The 20,750-nt window shown below is 36.4% G+C and overlaps 3 protein-coding genes across 6 annotated transcripts; all 3 read right to left on the minus strand.

Moving 5' to 3' along the window:
• Positions 1-374: 374 nt before the first annotated feature.
• LOC110756400 (Protein kinase superfamily protein) lies at positions 375-6,430 on the minus strand. The gene is made up of 15 exons (XM_021957829.2): positions 5,941-6,430; positions 5,795-5,844; positions 4,633-5,397; positions 4,462-4,528; positions 4,308-4,370; positions 3,834-3,897; positions 3,650-3,743; positions 3,485-3,568; positions 3,311-3,400; positions 3,141-3,168; positions 2,264-2,788; positions 2,092-2,153; positions 1,559-1,668; positions 1,377-1,464; positions 375-893 (listed from the first exon to the last, which is right to left on the minus strand). Exons 1-15 carry the CDS (start codon positions 6,317-6,319, stop codon positions 657-659), a joined length of 2,706 nt encoding a protein of 901 aa, XP_021813521.1. The 5' UTR covers positions 6,320-6,430; the 3' UTR covers positions 375-656.
• A 1,882-nt stretch (positions 6,431-8,312) lies between these two features.
• On the minus strand, positions 8,313-12,727 carry LOC110756401 (Plant VAMP (vesicle-associated membrane protein) family protein). Of its 3 annotated transcripts, none has more exons than XM_021957832.2 (8): positions 12,340-12,727; positions 11,964-12,106; positions 10,562-10,632; positions 10,337-10,418; positions 9,914-10,029; positions 9,680-9,811; positions 9,162-9,230; positions 8,313-8,617 (listed from the first exon to the last, which is right to left on the minus strand). In XM_021957832.2, the coding sequence occupies exons 2-8, from the start codon at positions 12,022-12,024 to the stop codon at positions 8,483-8,485; spliced, it is 666 nt and encodes a 221-aa protein (XP_021813524.1). In that variant the 5' UTR covers positions 12,025-12,106; positions 12,340-12,727; the 3' UTR covers positions 8,313-8,482. The 3 variants fall into 3 exon arrangements, with proteins under 3 accessions (XP_021813524.1, XP_021813523.1, XP_021813522.1); XM_021957831.2 differs by having other exon boundaries at positions 9,162-9,236; positions 12,324-12,726; XM_021957830.2 differs by having other exon boundaries at positions 9,162-9,236; positions 12,340-12,725.
• Positions 12,728-16,166: 3,439 nt separating this feature from the next.
• On the minus strand, positions 16,167-18,338 carry LOC110756456 (Ribosomal protein L19 family protein). 2 transcript variants are annotated; one of them, XR_002526677.2, is made up of 6 exons: positions 18,180-18,338; positions 17,742-18,086; positions 17,397-17,483; positions 17,174-17,307; positions 16,360-16,533; positions 16,167-16,253 (listed from the first exon to the last, which is right to left on the minus strand). XR_002526677.2 is itself a non-coding variant. In XM_021957895.2 (5 exons), exons 1-5 carry the CDS (start codon positions 18,201-18,203, stop codon positions 16,425-16,427), a joined length of 699 nt encoding a protein of 232 aa, XP_021813587.1. In that variant the 5' UTR covers positions 18,204-18,338; the 3' UTR covers positions 16,301-16,424. The 2 variants fall into 2 exon arrangements, 1 of the variants encoding a protein (XP_021813587.1); XM_021957895.2 differs by lacking the exon at positions 16,167-16,253 and having other exon boundaries at positions 16,301-16,533.
• Positions 18,339-20,750: the final 2,412 nt, after the last annotated feature.

The raw sequence follows: 20,750 nt of genomic DNA on the forward strand, positions 1-20,750 counted from the left end.
AAACAAAGTGACGATGTTTGACGTCTCAAAAATTCCGTTAGTTGTTGGCATGGCTCTTATATGGGAAAAAAAATTAGGAGTTACCTAATCGATTTTGTCAATTCTGTTAAAATTGTTGACAAGGCTCTTATGTGGCAAAAAAATTTAGAGGAGCTACACAATCGATTTTGACAAAGTTATTGACGGACTTAATAATGGGGATTAGAGTTACAATAAAAAACTATATCAAGGAAACAATGTGGATTATGACTTTCGGAGGACAATGTAAGAAACTAGTATAATTAATTCTTGTTTTCTTATGGAACTCTGACCCCAAATTTCCCTTATATAAGAAAAAAAAAATTCAAGGTAAAAAATTCTCTATGAATACCAATAGGAAAAAAAAGCCTATTTCATGTGTGTACATAATTTTCTGAGTTTTATATTATAGAATCCAAATGGGTATGTTTTAGAAGGTAGACAAAGAATAAAGTAAAAGTGCACCAGACAACTAGGCTTCAACTATACAACTTTTTTAATCAGTGCAAATTAACAAAGACAGTAGGAGCTGGAGATTATGGTACAACTTTGTCTAAAAGGCTAAAACCCTAATGAGATTGATTAGCCCTAATGATGTTTTGTCCATGTGAAAGAGGAACCGTTTCTTGAGTTCCAAGTTATAACACCTGCCTCTGGAGCCTCTGCTTTCTCAGGACTTCATGGCATGGGGCAAAAAACTCATGTCTAAGGGCTTCCTCTGCACTTATCCTAACCCTAGGGTTCACTGTCAAGCATTTATCCACTAGATCGAAAAGGGGTCTAGGGATTTCCTTAAAGAAGTCTGGTCTCTTTGTGCTCCTTCTACACCAATCCTGTAGTTTAATAGATGGCAAAGACTCTGTACTATAGAGGTCCTGTGACAAAATAATACCTCACAATTCAATCTATGCGCATATTAAAATATCATGGCCAAATTGCACGAATCATCTGCGTGGTGTGAGTCATATGTCAATGTTATTCTTGTGGTGAAATTTTTTCAATAATATTATCATGGTTGAGCCCGTTACCAGTCTCAGTCCAATTCAAAATTTCCGTCCAATTGTGCGTATTTTATATGCCTCAAATGCTTGGGTAAAAAAGTCCTTTCAAGAAATGGACCCCCATTTTTTACCCTTAAGTCAAGCTTGAAAAGACCTTTTTATCTTTACACACGACAGGCAAATCGGTAAAATTAGACGGAGATTTCGATTTGGACCTTGGTAACAAGTTTAAGCACAAGGATATTATTCAAAGTTTTCTCATCACATGAGTAACATTGAAGTGGACCTACACAAGGATGATTCGTGCAATTTACCCAAATATCATTTACTAGATCAAAGTTATGGAATAATCAATACCACTGGAAATGAAGATTCACGGTCGTGTAGCTTGGCAACTTCCCATAATTCTTCACTGCCCCTCAACTTTGCTATGTCCTTTATGTTCCTGATAATGAACATATGGTTGGCAAGACGAAATGTGAGAATAAAGAATCTGAAGAGTAAACATAAACCTTTTGGATCAAAGCAAGGATATTTACTGTTCAGGATCTCCAAAAAAGGGTGTTCTGCCAATTATTAAGTAGAGTAATGTGACCCCAGCAGACCAGATATCAACCTTGGGGCCTTGATGTGGGGATCTCAAGAGAACCTGCATAAACCACACATCCAAACAAAGGATCACGACCAAATATAAAAAATATGAGTCAAGAAACGAAGAGCATAATACATGCTATTGTGTTGAAACTTTAAATTAGGAGTGAACTTAAAAGACTATTTTCTGTGCTTGGCTGCAACAATCTTCAGAAAGTTTTAACTTTGAGTTACATGAATAATGATATTTTGCAAGCAACAGACTGCATCTCTCTTTAATCCTCAGATTCTCACCATTCACGGCTGTCACACTCACAAGTAATATGTTGGTTATTACTTTGGCGAATCAGTATAACTCCGATCATACAGGAATTTGAAACAACTTTATGGAGTGTAACGCCAGCATCAAATTGAGGATATAGGGATTAAAAGTAAGGTAATTATATAAAACTAAAAGTTAACGATAGTTATGAATCCTCACCTCTGGAGCCCGGAAGCCTTTAGTTCCAGCACAAGGACCTTCTTTCTTCTGCTTTCCATTCCCTAAGATTAAAAATAATAATAATAAATAAAGAAAAAAAAAATCATGGCAAACACAAGTAAAGAAATTTGCTAGTCAAACCACATTGTCGAAATCACTAGAAGGAACAAACCTCTGTTTCTAATCAAGCCTGCACCACCTATACCATTGCCAGTTGAGTGCAGAGGCATAGGAGTGATATAGAAAACCTTGCCATCCTCATTTCCCGGAGGGGCAGGAACCCTCTTTCTCATAGGAGCTGAAACACCTGATGCTTCATGATTTGGACTCTGCCTTGCTTCCTGTACTAGGCTGATGAGCTCTTTCCTTCCTTGGCATGGCAAAGGTTCCCTCAGCCTTTCTGCTGGAGGAGTCCTGGCACTTGTCACATCCTTTGCTGACGTTATGCCTGAGCCATCTGCACCTTGACTTTTCATAACACTCCAACTACCTGAATCATTATAGGCCTTCACTTGACTGAAAGCCTTCTTTTTCAAATCCTTCGGATCAAAAGTGGGTTTGAGACCTTTTTTGGTCTCTCCATTGGCCTTTATTGAAGATTTAACACTTGACATCGTAACCGTGGTTCGAGGAATAGATTTCGCATTGGTAAGTTTCTCATCAAGGCTGTTTACATCATATCCAACTTTTGATTTGCCTGTGAAAATATGGATATTAGCTTCATGATTTCCCAATCTTTTTATTTCATAATAGTAAGACCAAAAAATTCAGACAAAGTCATTCAGCATTTATAGGCAGAAACTATTATTATTGTTTAATTTTTTTTTAAATCTTTTTTAATTCTCCAAGTATATTGGTCTGCAATGAGAGAGGGTTTGAACAAAGAAAGTTTACTGAAAAAAAAAATTGTACCTAGGCGAGCAAAAGATTGAACTAAAATCATCATGCAATACTTATTAACACTAATCAGCATCACAACAAAACCGAGGTTCAATAACTAAAATCACGTCAACAGAAAATCTAGTGAGAAAGAAGAGATGAAAACTTACCACTTGTTCCATACTTCTGATGCAAATCCTGTGAAATATAGAAAGAAAAAGAAAAAGAAAAAAGAAAAACCAGTCATGGGCTAACAAATTGCAATATGTTAAAAAAAAGAAAAATAAATTAGTGAAACAGTCTAAAAAGAAAATAAAAAACTGGGACAAGTATAACCAACCGTGGCAAGATTGAAATCAATGAGGTAACCCTTGCTGGCCTTACAAGAGAAAAGGAAGTTACCAGGTTTAACATCTCTATGTACTACGCCCTGTGAATGTAGAAACAAATATTTTAGAACCTTTTATGAAATAATCTTGAATCCTAATATAATATACATAGCAACTAGGCCTACCTGTTTATGAAGGCTTGCCAGCGCTTTAAACAAGCAATAGCCATACCATTGGAGATGAAAAAGATCTATCTCTTTCTTTAAAACCTAAAGGTAAAATCAACATTAAATAAAAGGCTCAAAAGGAAGAGAAGAAAAAAGGAAGCTAGAGAAATGTCCAATAATCACCTCAGGCCTATCATGCTCAACGTGCTGCAATACGAAGCAATTTGAATTTCCATTCGTGATACAGCCTTCATATTTTATCACGAAGTTTTTGCCCCTAAATTACAAAATTCACTGGGATGTAAAATTTCACCACTTTGTGTCTCTAAAGCACAAAATTTCTTTAAGTGAAACTTCAAACACTTACCCAAATCTTTCCAGCATCCTTAACTCATTGTTAACATGATGCTTATGAGCATTAGCATGCGGGCCTGCAGAGCAGTAAAAGCAATATGAGATCTGGAACTTCATTTACTCAAAAGGGTTCGAGTAACACAATTCATAATTTACAGAGTTGCATTCTACCTAAAATTATCAGGAAACTAGTCTACGCATGTTTATATTGACAGGACAGTTTAAGCCCAATTGGTTCCCGACTTATGCCAATCAAAATATTAAGCAAAAAATTATCAATAAAAAACCAAGAACTTAGGTACATTCTATCAATGACAACAAAGTTTTAGATTTTAGTTTTCGTTTATTAACTTTTTATAGGTAGAAGGTACCACATATTTACATTGCACAGGTAAGTAGATTTGGTAATCAGAAGAGGCAACAGTCTGACCCTGACATAAAATTCTTTTATAGGACAGCTGACAAATAAAAATTATGTGTTACTTACATTTAATAGCAACCTTTGTCCCGTCATTCTTGCTTTGTGCCCTATAAACAGTGCCATAACCGCCTACCAGTTTGGGAAACAAGCAAAAATCCATAATGACAAACAGGTTGATGGGGATGTGAAAAATCCAATATATAATCAAAGCTTTACATACCTGAACCTTCTTCTTCATCTACAATGTAAGATTCAAAAATAGGAAGTTCTTTTTTCTCTGGTTGATCCTACAAAGCGTCACATGCTTAATAAATATAAGATTGTCAATTAAAGCATACTTGCACACATTGAAACTTAGAGTAGGCATTACTTATTCGTACGTGTAGCATACCTTAGGAGAAATAGAGTTATGGCGTCTCTTTCTTTCATTAATATGCTTGTCATCATAATTCTGCTTTGATTTCTGTGCCATGCTGATTGGCTTTTGATCTATTTTCTGGTGCTGGTTCTCTTTCGGAGTGGCAACAGCCTGATCATGCTCTAAGTAGTGTGATTGCAGTCTTGAAGCCATCTTATCCTTGTGAATGGCCTTGATTTTGGCAGAGGGCTTCAACAATTGCTTTCGAGCAACAGAGAATTCAGTAGCTGGACATATGGTAGAGCTCTCATGTCTTGTTATTTGATTTTTATTCGAAGGCATCGTATCTTTACAATTTGCATTTTTCAGTCTGGAGTCACTTTCAGGCAGCATATCAGAAAGAGCAGTATATGGCTGAGATAAATTTCCTATTTCTCCATTAGGGCTGGAAGGACCTACTAACAACTGTTCGTCCTCACCTCTCACAATTCTTTCATCTTCAACAATTCTAAGATTTGTAACTTTACATCTGCCAATAATATTCACATCCACCTCTGCTGATATATTGCTTTGTTCACCTTTCTCTAGGAAATTTGTTGCCGTGCAGCCTAACTCATGTAAGTTAGCTCCTTTGTAAAGGACCAAAGCATCGGACACGCTGATGGGATTAGCTGGTTCTGCATCAGCTTGACAAGCCATTATTGTTTTGTTAACATTCGTTTGCACAATTATATTGGGCCTCATTTCATCTGACATGTTTATGTTTCTGCAGATGTAGTCAGTCATGTGGCAATGTATCTGCAAAACTGATTTGATTTAAAACCTGTCCAGAAAAGTGATTTGTTTGGTTGCACTTCACTTATACAACACAAAAATACTTTTGAAATGAAATAGAGAAACCTCGAGGGCCGTATTCAAAGAAAAGGGAATATATGAAAAATGCCAAGTGTACATTTCTAAGTTTCAGAAAACAAATAGGTATCTTAGGATGTCAAATTCCATGATCAATTTATTTTACAAACTAAATAAATGAGATAAAGGGGACCCCCAAAATTAACAGAGATCTATTAGCTTTAAAACCTAACATTAAGTCCAACATTTCTGGTTTGAACGCTAATATTGAAGAATAAAACATCAGAAAAAGCAACCAAATTTATAGAACTACAAACTCTATACAACTTTTATTCAATCATACCTTGGGAGCACTATGTCCAACTGATTTCGGCGCTCCGATTTCTTCATACACTGCAATTCATCACCACAATCACCAACCAAACAAATTAAATCCCCCAAATAAAAAGAGAACCATAATTTTTTTTTTCTTTTTGAAGCAAACATTACCATTTCCAAAATCCACAATCAATCTCCGCTTGGCCAGAGGCCCGAATCCACAATCCACGACGAACCGCTTTCGCTTCCCCAAGTAGCTTCTCAGTGCATCACCAGCACCGCCACACGAAACGGACTGGACGAAAGCTTCAAAGGAAGCCAGAGATGGCATGACGCAGAGAGATTCCGATAAGGCGAGAGGCGAGCCGGGAACGGAGCAGAGGTATTGGACCTGGCGAGGCGACGCTGGGAACAGCGTGCATCGGGAGGCGAGCTCGGAGAGGTGAGTTGGGCGGCCGAGTGACAAGAGGAGGGCCAGGAGGTGCCAGGCCTTCTCTGAGTCGGAGATGGCTGTGACAACGAGAGCTGAGTCGGTGGGGCGAGTCGCCATTTCCGTGTCTGATGAGATTTGGATCGGAGAGAGAGATAGAAGAGAGGGAAAAGAGAAGCGCCAATTTCGCACGAGTAGGGTTTGAGATTCAGCTGATAAGTTCCCGCCAAATGTTTCCCCTCTCTTTTTTTCTTAAAAGAGAATTTGAAAGTATAAAATATGAGGATGAGGTTTGGGCCTGTCAAGTTCAAATGAGTTCAGCGGCCCAGGTCCAGATTCAGATGGTGAGATCATATGACCCTTAGGTGAGACCTTATTTCCTAACTATTAGATCAAATTAGTTAACCATTGGATCAAATTGGTTAGCCTGATCCAGCGGTTAAGAAATAGGGCCTCACCAAAGACCATATATAAGACCCTCACTATAAAATTCTTGTTGCTTTGATTTGAGCTTTCAAAAGGTAAGTACAGTGCGCTCGCCGCTCCTGTACACCTCATCGAACTCAGGCATAAAAACATGAGCACACTATTTTGGTCAATTGGCTTAACCCACATCTACTTATTTGGTATAACTTTGTCGTAGTTCATCTTGTTAATCACTATAATTATTCATCGGGTACAATGATTGTTTGAAATTTCTATCATATCTCGACATTTATGTTTTTGTTGTGTACGGATATTAGATACAATATTTTTCCAAAAATCTCATTTGGTACATTATACTTACATGTCGTTTATAAATTTTTTCGATATCGATATATGGTTGATATTGTCATTAATATTTTTCTGATATTTTCTTGTAATACATTGTACATAAATCTATTGTCATTAATATTTTTCTAATATTTTCTTGCAGTACATTGTTCATAAATTTCTTTGGAATTCGATATCAACATTTTGTTGATATTTTTGTATTTTCTTTGGAATTCGATATCAACATTTTGTTGATATTTTTGTATTTTCATACTGCAATATCTTTGTTTAGAAAAATGCTAGGAAAACCAAATTTATAGACGAGACCAACTTGTATACGCCACCAATCTAATAGCATTTACTCTTCCGTTTAACATTGATATTTAATAGCGAGAGAAGTTGGTGGAAAGCCATTTCCTTCCAAAAGTCTATGGTTCTGAATTGACCTCTTGTAGAGGTATATAACAAAGCTCCATATATAAGATAAGAATAAGACACATACAAAAGCATGCTTGATTCTCCAAATACCATTAATAACCAACTTAAAAGTCCTCTCAACAACCAAGGTGATTGGTGTGAGTGGTTCGGCATTCTCATTCCTTAAGAGAGGTCAGGGTTTCGATCCCTATTCTCGTATGGAGTCACCATTTTGACCAGCACTTTATCCCTTATGGACCGACCCGGTGTGAGTGGGGATTAATCTGAGTTGTGGTTAAGGCTTAAAGGTGCCACCCATAGTTGGGGCCCATCCAAGACCACCTCGTGGTTCAGACCCAAAAAAAAAAAAAAAAAAAAAAAGTCCTCTCAACTCAATCTGAATTTCTACCAATGGAGTGTTAGTTGAATTGACACACGCTTGTGGTGTGCCCTCAAGTAATCCTGAGTTCAAATCCCCATGGTACCCTTGTGTGTGAATTTCCCCCTTCCCCTTCCTAACTTTGGCCAAAAAACCTCAATATGAAATTTATTTGAACTTTTGCTTGAATTACTTCCTTCAAGCCTTCACTGGTATTAGCCCCCACTACTTCCACACCCAACTTCGAATTGCCCTCATAAATTTGAGGGCATTGTAAAATTAGAAAGGAAAATGCCATCGTTAGTTTCGCGTGGGTGCATGATACTTTATCAGCCAGTGAGATGTGTGCGACCTATGTGGGTCGCACTGACTCTCACACTAGAAAGCTGTCATGCACCCTTGCGAAACTGATGCTAGATAGGACCCCTCAAAGTAGAAGAGGTGCTTTCAAGCTGCAAACGGATTTGCCAGACGGGAAGCAGCTCCCCAGTAATGTCAGAAATGTTGCACAATTTAAAATTTGAATATAATAGAATTTGTAGACACACCAAGGATAGAACAAGATGGTGAAATAGAAACATATTCAATAAATCAACTAATCACGATGCAAATTTGCAACAATCATCATCAATATACAAAAAAAGGAAGTAAACTTTCCATCAAACAGAAGATAAAGAAATTATACAAAGAATTTGTCAAGAAAATATTTCCTGATGTCCTGAATAAATGTCAAGTCATTCTGTAGATGGTGAAGATAATGAAAGGTTCAAGAGGAAGCCAACCATGAGTCCAATGAGTCCCACAAAAATTGCAAAGGTGAAGGAGAAGCCTGGGTCACCTTTCCGAAATCTTCGCCTCTTCAGTATATCCTGTGGTGAAAAAAGAAAGAAAAAAAAACCAGACAATGTTAGTTGGTGAGAGCTGTAAGTAGTTAGAGCATCCACAATGGAGGCTCTAAATGCCCCGTTGAAAGTAGGAAAAAAAGAACACTCGAACTCCCAATACAGAGAGATTATGTTATTTCAAATACCAGGTCCTTAACTTCTAGTAATGTTGTAATGTTGTACTGTTCTGTGATTTAATTAGCCACAAAAAAACTCCTATTCAATTTTTTCCTGAAACTCCTGAGGTCACCTAATAAAAGTCCTTTTCTTCCTGCTTTATATGGTTGTGACAAATTTTTCTGAATGTTGGATTTGTTGGCGAGTCCTTACTTAGTATCTGAGCATAACTAAATATTTACCCTACTTTGTTTGACAGGATTACATGTGTATAGCTAATCGTGGACCCTTATATCCAACTTTAAATGTCAGAAAAAAAGCAAACGATCTAGAATAAGCTACTTAGGTTAACTACTTGAGTCTTTTTGTATGTGTGTGTGTAGAGAAAGCAGAAGAATAACTATACACTGACCAGTTCCTGTTGAAGTTGCTGTGTTTGTCTAACAGCTGCATCTCTTTCATCCTTCAGGCGCTGGAAAGCCTGATTCTACATGTAAAAGAAATATCAATGAGTAAGAATATGACAAGAATTCAAATATACAATGAATTACTGTAATGAGCATACCAAGACATTTACAAATGGAAACACACCGCTGGGTTCTGGCAATTGGAGTCTCTTCCTAGAATCCTTTTGTTATCTTATTATGATTCTAAATACACGTTCAAATCGTACACATGATTTCTATACTAAATCACTCGCTATATTCATAGACCACTATTAATCAAAGTCCCAAACTGGTGTTTCTAATTACGCATTCTATTGCAGAATGTAACACACAATACATTCTTGGATTAAGTTTGTGAAGTAGTGGAATGAAGAACTACCCTCAGAAAACCAGAACTATGACATGCACAAGCATGATTGCATTGTTACACAAAAAGACAAACAAGTTCTAGAAAACACCACAAGGAAAGTACAACAACACTCACAGAATTAGTATCAAGACCATGCATGGAGCTCCTTAAAGCTTCATCTTCTGAGTTTCCTTGAGCTAAACCAGGAGTCATATACACAACTCTAAGCTTGCACTCCTCTAATGCCCTTCCACCTTCCTTGGTGAACTGAATGAAACATTAAAGTGCTTTTCCAATGTCATTGTTATTTCAAAATGATAAATTAAGCAAGTCAAACAGAGAGAATAGTGCCCAATTTAAAACTCTTACAGTATCTTGCGGGAGGTCATCAACATCAGTATTTGGGGGCACTGTTGTACTCTGTAGGAGAAATTTATCTTTACACTGCATATCTGGAGGATATTCTCGTTGGGCTTGGAGGGTGACTGCAGACCCAGCAGTTAGTTGGAAGCCATTATTAAAGAAATAAAGGAGAATATAATAAAACTAATTGAGAATGTACAAACAATTACATTCTTATGATTGGCCAAAGCCAGAGAGTACAGCTCTTAGATTCAAAACTTGCCATTTAAGAATCCACAAATCACCACTAGCTACTTTGCTCATTAAAAAGTAAGATAAAGCACTGGGAGATGATTCTGGGGCAGCCTCAAAAGTTTCGCACAATTGAGGTGGTGATAATAAAATTAGAATAACAAAAATGAAAAATTGTAACAAAGTAATGAGTAGCACCTCTGATGACACATGAGTCCCAAGCCTGTATAACACCAGTGTTGGGTCGTACAAAGTACTTCTTAGGTGAAGTGGTTTTAACCTAGAAAAAAGAGAATAAAAAAGAAAAAGAAAATTGTAACAATGTAACCAAAGAACATGCACTAGCAATTTCCAGATTGGACAAAAGAAAAATACACGCCCAGCAACAAAAATCATAAATACGTTCACCAACAGAATTGGTACCTTAAAAGCAACATGGTGTTCTGTGTTGTTGACAACTTTTAGATCACAAAAGCTTTGCTTCTCCAGCTCAACTGAACAATGAATGTCATAATTATAAGTCCATTAGTACTTTATCTAACGACATTATACACGGAAAGAAGAAACTTTTTAAGCCAGACTTTGAAAAGAACCTGCCTGGATGTGGCACTACAATCAAAATCATGTGATGGCCCAAAGTATTTATCAGATTACACCCTATTAGTCAGAATTCTTTGAATTTTAACCATTCCAAAGACCAACCAGAGTAGTGTTGCCAATTATCATATGCATTGGTGTAGGTATAAACATGTCTTTTCTATATATATACATGCACATGCACATGCAAAAGATAAGTTTGAAGACTCTGGTCAAGCAAGTGGGTTCATGTTGTCCAATGCTAGCACTAGTAATTCATGTTGTTTATAGTGTATTCATCACAATGTGTATTTACGCTTGTTTTTAACAATTCCCTACTCAGCTATTCTTATATGGCTTCCAAATTTAACGAGAACTCTTAGTGATATAATCACTAGTTGCCATTACATATTACCTATTCTGAATAACTACACCATAGCCCAGAGACCTAAAGGAGTATAACTGCTAAGGCGACTATGGAGTCCAGAGACTTGAGGGAGTAATCCCACTCTTTATACATAGTAACCTTCAAAAGCTTTCTATAAGCAAGAGAAACAAACACCCAATAAACCAAGATTCCCACCAATAAAATTTCCCTTGGCTTAAAGAGCGTGGATGTGAATTAAGAAAAGGTTACCAAGTGGAGCTCAAAAACCTGAAGCATACAAATCCAGAGGCCCTGGAGTACCCAACAAGAGAAGCAAAATAACATTAAGTACAAACGAACGCGTGTCTGATTTGAAGTCATAAACACATCTATATTATAGCAGTTAAACTAATCCTCCCTCAACTTTGAACTTAATACACGTTTGACTTCAATATGTTTCGTATGCAAACATCTTTGATCACATTCCACCTTGCCTTGGCACCCATCCCCATCAATATAAGACAATCATTTCAACCATATATCTACCATCAATATAAAATATAAGATTATATGTGGCCTAATAAGCTTTGCTTCTAGATCATAAACCTTGCTGAGCTATTAAACTAGTCGAATAATTTAATTTGAACTTTAAAAAAAAGAAGTAACAATGATGGTTTCTTCCCTTCAATTCACTCAAAACAAAAATTCATTAGCAATGAAATTCCTACTTTTCCTTGACTATCCTCAAATTCTCCAAAAAACCATCTCTATTATCATTTTTCAAGAACAATTTCCCACCATAATTCAACTGCATCCCCATTTGGTTACCTAAAGCCTGTGTGTGTGCAAAGAGATAAGGGGAGAGAGAGAGAGAGAGAATACATTGGAATTTGAGCTCATCCGGAAGAACAGAGATCATCTGATTACCACCACCAGCACTCATGATGGCCCACCGCCAAAGATGCAACAATTTCCTTTCTTTTCTTTTTCTTTTTTCCCAAAAATTCACCAAACAATCTCAAACCCTGCCATTCACATTACCAGAACAAACCCTAGCTCAGAAAAACGTAGAGAGAGAAACACAGAATTAAAGCCTCTGCTAGTACATGGCTAACACAGAGAGAGAGAGAGAGAGAGAGAGAGAGAGAGAGAGAGAGAAGGTGCAAATTAATTGAATTGTGAAAGAAAACGTGTGTGTGTTTGTGAGGGAAAGAAAGAGAGAGAAATTGAATTGAGACTAACACATGGTAGAACGTACGTAGAGGAGGAGGTACGGATTGCTCGGTCCAATTGCCAACCTTCTCTGCTTCGAAGATTCAGCCACCAAGATCGGGTTCGGGTCCGAGCGATCTTCAAGACCAACCGAAGAAGAAAGAAACCAAACTCCACCTCCTAATTTATTTTTTATATTTTTTAAAAATATTTAGATTTTTAGAGCCAGAGAGAGAGAGAGAGAGAGTGGTCCGATGGAAATGGCGGAGCTTCGAATTTCAAAGAGAGGTTCAGAGGGGCAGAGGTGGAGAGAGAGAGAGAGAGAGAGAAGGAGGCTGAAGGACATGTGTTAGTAAGAAGGGAGTGGTGACGCCCGCTTCAAAAGTTAGAGAGACGACGACGCTGAGAAGGAGAGGACAGGCAGGAGAAGCTTTTGAGTGAGGGAGTGCGCAGCATAACCTGTCTATACCAGACTGGATGTGGGACCCTCCAACGTGTCACTCAAAATGATAAAAATGATAGGTTGACGTGTCCCCTCTGCTTTTCAATCCCCTTAATTTAAGGTCGGCCCAAAATCTACAAGAAAAGGAAACAAAAATCTATCCCACCAGCATCATATATTGAATGCGAATGGGGTATTAGCTCACTGGTAGGAAAAAACTTATTATAACCGGATAACACTATTTTATTATCTCCGACTAATAATATTATGTCATGTGAAAAAGTTATTACGTATGTCATAACATTATTAGTAGAAAATAGCAAAATAATGGGGTCCTTGTTTTATGCAAGTGATTCTCTGTTGGTAAAACCGTTGGTATGCAAGTTAGTGAATTGCGGTTGGATCTCCTATTGTGCCGTGTATGTGAGAATACCCTCCCCTTTTTTAACTGTGGCGAAAAAAAAATACTGATGTTGAATGCACACCATCTTAATTTGTCGAATTTTTTTACTTTGTTTTATGTGATTTTAATTAGCAATTTGACTCATTTAGTTTGATAGTCATCTCAATTTAATGACACGTTCAAATTCCCGTCCAATTACATGATGAAGTAAGCATGTGTGCCTCTTGTGGTGAGGTATTTCGGGCAAACTTTAGAGCATGTCCACCCATGAAGGCTAAGGCAAGGCTAAGGCAAGGCAAGGGCTACCACTATTCACATGAATAGTATCAGCCTTGCCTTAGTTGGTTCCATCCTTGGAAGGCTAGGGCAAGGGCAAGAAGAAAAAAAAGATTATGCAACAAAATATAAACAATTTAGAAAGTGAATAAAATTGTTATGTATTTATAGGGAAAATATATATAATTTTTTGGTTTTTTTTTTTTTTAAAATTGAAAATTTTTTGGATTTTTTTGAATTTTTTTTACTCGCTGACGTCAGAGCCTTCGGACTACAGCCCAGGCAAGATCTGCCCGTGAGCTTGCCCAGTTTGATGGGACCCACCATTTGCCCGGGCCATTTCTCTCCCGTTGGAGCTCTCTTGGGCTGCCTTGGGGGGCCTTTTGCCCAGTCTTGGCTCAAGGCTGGACATGCTCTTAGATGTGTCTTTAAATTGCAATAGATATCAAACTACACAAGTCAAATCGCTAAAATTTGAACAACATAAATCAAAATGGGAAAATCTTGTTAAAAATGACTAAATTGAAACTTATTTAGTCATTTAATTAATGTCAAGATGATTTGTAATAGGTGATGCTTCTACTTTATCTTAATTATTTTTTTAGTTTTGCTCGTGGGTTAAATGTCTCTATACCTTGAAGTTTCAGATAAAAAGTTGGGTTGTCTCACTGTCACGTAATCACAGTGTCCCTTGTATGCAAAACAATTTCTACCATCTGAGTGTAATTAAAGCGTAGGTAAGGTAGGGAACTGATAACCATTTTGGACCTATTCTGACCTTATTATTATTATTATTTTAAAATCAGGTAAATGCTTACCTTCTATTGTTGATAAGAGGAGACAACAAATTAAACACGAATATAAAAGAATTATAAAATTTATCATGAAAATAGGGCAAATTGACATTTATGTATAATAATCAAGTGGTTGTGCCATAAAAAATGTGTGCCCTAGTTGTCTGTACGGGGGAAGAAAAATGAAAAAGAAAAAAAAAACCCTACGTATTGTTACGTTTGATTTTAAAGAATGTGTATTTTAGTGAGTTTTTCATATGTATACGGAAACATAAATATATTTGAATGAATCTTTTATACACACGTGTATAATACGGGAAAATGCTAACTAGGGTCAAATAATCTTTTATTTTATCATATTTTTGAAGATTACTGATGAAATGATTCTTAAGGTAAGGTAGATTGGTATAATTTATTGAAAACTTTTTTTTTTCTTCCTAATATTGTATTGTACCTAACTTATATGAAAATGACACTCCAGATTTTGAAGCGATTTAATTTCTTGTCTTGGAAGACAACCAAAAAACAGCAGAAGGCTGATCTAATCTAATCAGCTGACAAGAATCAATATAGTAATGAATGTGTTTGTAGCTACATAAGGAAAGAATCATAAACTATTGACCAGTGCAGAATCAATAATGCGGCTCAACAAATATATTCACCAAATGATGTTGTTGTAACTTGTATACATCTAACTGTTTTTAATGTTAAAAATAAATGACCCCAATAATAATCCAAATTTGAATAAATGACACATGTGACAGATACAATTTGATAAGTGTGGGAATGCTTGTTATAATATAGATACATGGGCTTCTGTAATGAGGGGCTATGTTGAGGGGTTCAATCTTGCCGGACCTCTCGTTACAATCTTTCTGATATTGATACTATTATGATATACACATTTGGTGGCCTAAACAAGACATAAATATTCCAATTAACTTGGACTAGTGTTACATCCCACTTCTAGCACTCTTATATAAGAGGAGACTGGACTCATTAAATTTGACAGTAGTCCTACTTTTTAAATAAAACAAGTCTAAATCTCTAAGGGTAAAGGTTCAAGGTTTATGAGCTTGGGAATAAGTTTGAAATTTCATTCCCATGTTTAGTAAGTGCACTACTGAGAATGCAATTCAGAACTAATGGATATGGACTTCCCATGTAAGGGGAATTTCATACCCTTGACTGAGTTTGGGAATTTTTTTCCCCCACCTAGAAAAACATTCAATGTAAATTTTTATGATTAACGTACCCCTGTTCTATTTTTAAAATACCATGTTTTACCCTTAGAAAAACTCTTTGTATTTCTTTCTTTTTAATAAAAAAAAGTTAAGGGAGTTTGAAAACTGAACAATTTTTCAATCCTAATACTGTAAAAACCAAACATGGTAACGAGATAAATGTCATTTCATGTTACTCATTTCCCAACGTTTCCAAATATGAGAATGAACATCCTCTATTCCCATGTCAATTAGATTAGATGTGGGAAGTTCATTTCCAAGAAGTTTAATTTGTGAACGAAACGGGCCTTAAGGGTGGGACTTTATGGGACATTATTCAAAGCCCAATTCAGTACTGTCCAGGCTGATCCACCAATATTGGGCTTGTAAACACCTCTAGAAATTTCCCCTTGGAAGTGGCCACTAATAAGATGTCATATAATCTCTCTAAGGCAATATTTTTAATTTATTTTATAGGAATCATTATATCCCAACCTATATAAAATATGAAGGTAGAATGCTTCCCATGATTAAACAGAAAGAATGAAGCAACTTCCTGGTAAAATGATGTTTTACCATGAAATTTGGGAACCCTGCCCTAAAAAATGATTTAAGATATTTTCTTGAAACAGAGCTGTATTTTTGCCTCTCATCCAAGCACACAGTTGTTTATATCTCCAAACTTAAGTTTGGTGGGGAGGTTTAGTTTACCTAATAGGGAAGAAATCCAGCAGGGAAGGAAACATAAAATACATGCATTACTGGAAGCTTGATGTCGCAGTTGTTGGAAACTTTTTCTTCTTCTTCCTAATTAATTATGAACTGAAACAACAGAAAAGAAGAAAAAAAAATATAGATACAACAAAAAATTGGAGAGAACTGATACGCCTATCAGATTAATGGATTCCAGGGTATATATAGTTCTTACAATGTGAGTATTCCGGGGACTCCTCTGACAGTGAAAACAACCAAACAAGAGCCGTGTACAATTTCTCATTTGAAAGTTGAGAACCTTGGAAGCTTGTCTCTCAAATAGTACAGCCTTGCCCTCCTAACCTTCCTGTGGCTCAGTACCTTTAGCTCCTTAATGTTTGGTGAGTACCTGAAATAATGAGTAAAGAAGATATCAAATATTCTTTGCCTTTCAAACTTGAAGGATGGCTTTAGGGGGAGAAATAACCAGTAAGCTTAAGAACTTTAATTGGAACCTGAGCATCATTATCAAAAAATCACACACATTAAGAAAACTGAATTCTACACATTCTGCTGGAGAATTTTATTTTCCCGTTTCTTTTATTAAATACGAAATACAATAAAAATAAACCATTTTGAGGTGGTTGTGGATGGGAGGAATCCAATCACACAATTAGTGTAAGTTTGCTTGCTCAACATCCTCCCAGCTCATACATGCTTCTACAATGCTTTTATCATCTATATAAATGTTAAAAGAAGCAATGCATCGAACTCCAAATATAGAACAAGTTGTTTACATTTCGAAGAATGCAATATATGTTTGCAATGCATCCAAGACTTAAGAAAGTCCTAATAAATAACCATGGGTGACTATTACTATCTCAGATAGATTCTCCATGTTAAGTTCATCAGAGTCATGTCATCGGAATCAAGGGAATCACATAAAGCCCAACTATTTATTTGTGAAGGGTTATTGAACCATAGACATGATAAATATATATGCTCTAGCAAAATCAAGCTGAACTAGTAATACACAAAAGAAAACTTACAGCGGGAACACAATCTCAACCCCTATTCCAGCAATAATCCTCCGAATGCGAATGGTTGTGTGAATGCCAGCATTTTGTCTTGAAATGACAATGCCTTTATAAACAGACAACCTACGCTTATTTTCAGGAACTTCCTGTAAGTCACACAGAAAAAGAATCACAAAAGATTCACTTCCGAATGGTATTAAAATCTGCAAGAGAAAGTTAGCAGAAACACTATTACCAGTTTGATTTGCACAACGTCTCCAGTTCTAATGTCCGGAACTGGCCTTTCTTGCACTGCTGCCTCAACTGCCCTCTTGTTTAATATCTAACCAAGCAGAAGAATTTTGATCAAAATTAAATTTCAATTTTAACAATCACTTATCATAGGAATCGGATTGAATGACGAAAAAACAAATGACAAGCAAATTAAGAAAGGTTTGTTTCAGCTTTAGTAACAGTGGCCTGTTTAATCCTACATTCCAGCTCAGAACTCAACACAACTTTGATGTCATTCTTATTTCCTGCATTTTCTCACCAGCCAAACAAGGCTTAGGCAGCAAAAGAGAGAAAAGAAATAACGTACCCCCATTATGTCTCCAAGCTTAACCCGAGACTTTCTGGGCGTCTTCGGCTCTTCAGGCTCAGACTCCACAACTGGTTCAGCTTCAGCTTCTACGATGGCCTCTGAGGCCTCTTCACTTCCAACTGCTTCAGCTTCACCTTCAGTGCTCGAATCTGCTCTCACAACAAAGTCCAGTCTCGACATTGCAGCGACGATGGGACTGAAGCTGGACCCAAATGAGATCGACGAAACCCTAGAGAGCGAGACCCGGGCGGAATTAGAAGAAGAACGACGAGAGAGGGAAGCGGAAAACCCAAGCTTTACCGGCGGGTGATGGGTAGGGTTTCTTGGCATTGTTATCAGAGCCTGCAAACCACAAATTCATCAATTTTCACTCCAGACATTGCTAAAACACACACACAAACACATGCAACATACGCGTTGAGACAGAGAGAATACCTGAGGAAGGGCTTTGGAGGCCATGATTCGGGAATTAGGGTTCTGGGAAATGAAGATTGAGAGAGAGAGAGAGAGAGTAGAGGTAATGGAGTGTAGACGGATGATGGATGATGGTTGATGGATTGGTGGATTGGTGGATAGGACGACGACAGAGGTAGCCTCATCTGTTTTATCTTTTTCTCACGTGCGTCGCACGTGATACAATCATGCTCTTATCTTAGCTCGTACATGGCGGGTAAGGGCCTATTTGGTATCATACTTAAAAATCGAAACTCAAAACCAATAATTCTTTCTAAAAATATAGTTTTCAAATACTCATTTTTAAGATCTAAAAACTTTTTTGGTATCCAACTTTAAAACAATTTTTAAATCTTAAAATTTTGAATTAATAAAAAAACAAAAACAAAATCATAGGCGAGAGTATCAGTAGTGCTATCGTCGTTGCTCTTCTTCTCGTACTCTCTCTTAACGTACTTCTTGTGGTCCGATAAGGTCACCTTGAAATCAAATGCTTTGTTTCGCTCTGCAGATCCTAGCCTGATGAACACGCGCTTTTCGATGCCGTCCTCAATCTTGAGCACGAAGTATCGTGACTAGTTGAGCACGGTCTGACGCTGGCACAGGTGGACGAAGCAGGCGGCAAAGAGCTCGCTGCAGTTCGGATCCTCCAATTGGATCTCGCACCGATACCCAAAGTCAATCAGAGAGAGAGAGAGAGAGGCACGCTAGGTGTTGGAGAAAAAAAAACTGAAAGAACAAATATTTTGTAATCTTAAAAATTGGGGTGTTTTTGAGTTTGAGTTTTCAAAAATAGGCCTAGCAAACATATATATATATTTTTTAAACTCAAATTATGTTTTTGAGTTTATAAAGATGGATTCAAGTCCAATACCAAATGCCCCCTAAGGGTCTTCGCGGGTACTCGACCCTAATGGGTCGAGTATGAAAGACAAAAAACGGGTATGGGGACAGGTACATGGAATTTTTTGGGTATGGTGTTCGGGGAGGGATGGGGATGATATTTTAATCCCTAACCTGAACCCTCTCCGTTTAGAATATATATATATATATATATAATTTTTTTGATGATATATATATATATATATATATATATATGCTATTAAAGTGATTGTACCGACTAAGTTTTATATTTTCTATTATTATATTATATATTTATATAATTTATACAAATCTTAAGCCACACTACTTATTTATTTAGTTAACTTCCAGTCCATATATAATATTCTTTATATATATATTCATTATTTTGCCTTAATTTTTTTTTTTTTTTTTTCTTTCAACAAAGTAGTTATATATTGATTTTTTCTTTTGTAATGGGGTGGGTCGGAGAACCCATTCCCCAACGAAGATGGGGATGGGGAATCCTCGATATGAATATTGCCGATATGAAGGCAGGGATGGGGAAAAAAACTTAACAGGGATGGGGATGAGAATGGCATACCCACCCCCAATTCGACCAATTGCCATCCTTAACTCGTAGTTCACCATGTTGTAGTCATTTATAAATTATATCGACGCATATTTTGTCACACCTTATTTCTTCTCAACATGCCGCAATATTTATTTAATATGTTGTTGTTATTCATATTCAGAAGCTTATTAGAGATTTCTTCTAGGGAACTTCTCCAAAAATTCATCCTATCTCTTGGAAAACAATTTGTAAGCCCAAAAATTTGGAGGTTTGGGTCTATGTAATTAAATTTTTGTTAATAATGCCCCTCTAGCTAAATTAGATTGGAAACTAATTATGGCTAAATGTAGTCCATGACTATAATTTTAGCTTTCCAAAATATTAATTTTTTAAAGAATAGTATAGGGCTAAATTTTTCCCTCTCCAGCCCATGCATGGCTATATTTTAGGGCCCTTCATATTTTATTATTTAAAAAAAAAATGGTACAACACTCATACATTCAACATTATGTATTGTTTTAAAAAAGAATTTTATATACATTTAAAACTTAAAAAGAGAGAGAAAAAAAATTAACGTTTGGTTGAAACTGATATTATCATATGTATCAAGTGTAATATATTGTAGTAAATTATTATAACTAAAAAATTATGGTGTGTTTAATTTTCTTTCACTAATTACTATATATTTTCTAAAGTCACAATATTTGTTAGGTCGCTACATAATCAACTTAAATCACTCAAACCCACCATGCCATGCATTTCCTTCCAATTTTTTGTGATAAAATAATAGGCAATTGACTAAGTAAACATCCTCTAAAGTTTCAATAAAAATTTCCAAGTTTTTCTAACAATTTCTTTGATTTTTATTCAATTTTATCGATATTTACATCGATATATCCATGTTTTTGGACCACCGATATTTCCGAAACTCTCGATATTTTATACCTTGATTGATACAAACTTATGCATACAAAATATCAGGTGGACGAGAAGAAATGAAGCTTTTTGATTGTTGGTTGGCCTATGACCAATTGTCATAGTCGGTGGCTTTTTTTTTTAAGCAAAAGAAGGTGTAGAGAAAATGAATTTGCAATGATCGGAGCTATCCAATAAAGATGAACCATAGAAGACAGAGAAGT

Source organism: Prunus avium, chromosome 5 (assembly GCF_965620075.1).
Source record: "Prunus avium chromosome 5, drPruAviu1.hap1.1, whole genome shotgun sequence".
Classification (NCBI taxonomy): Eukaryota; Viridiplantae; Streptophyta; class Magnoliopsida; order Rosales; family Rosaceae; genus Prunus; species Prunus avium.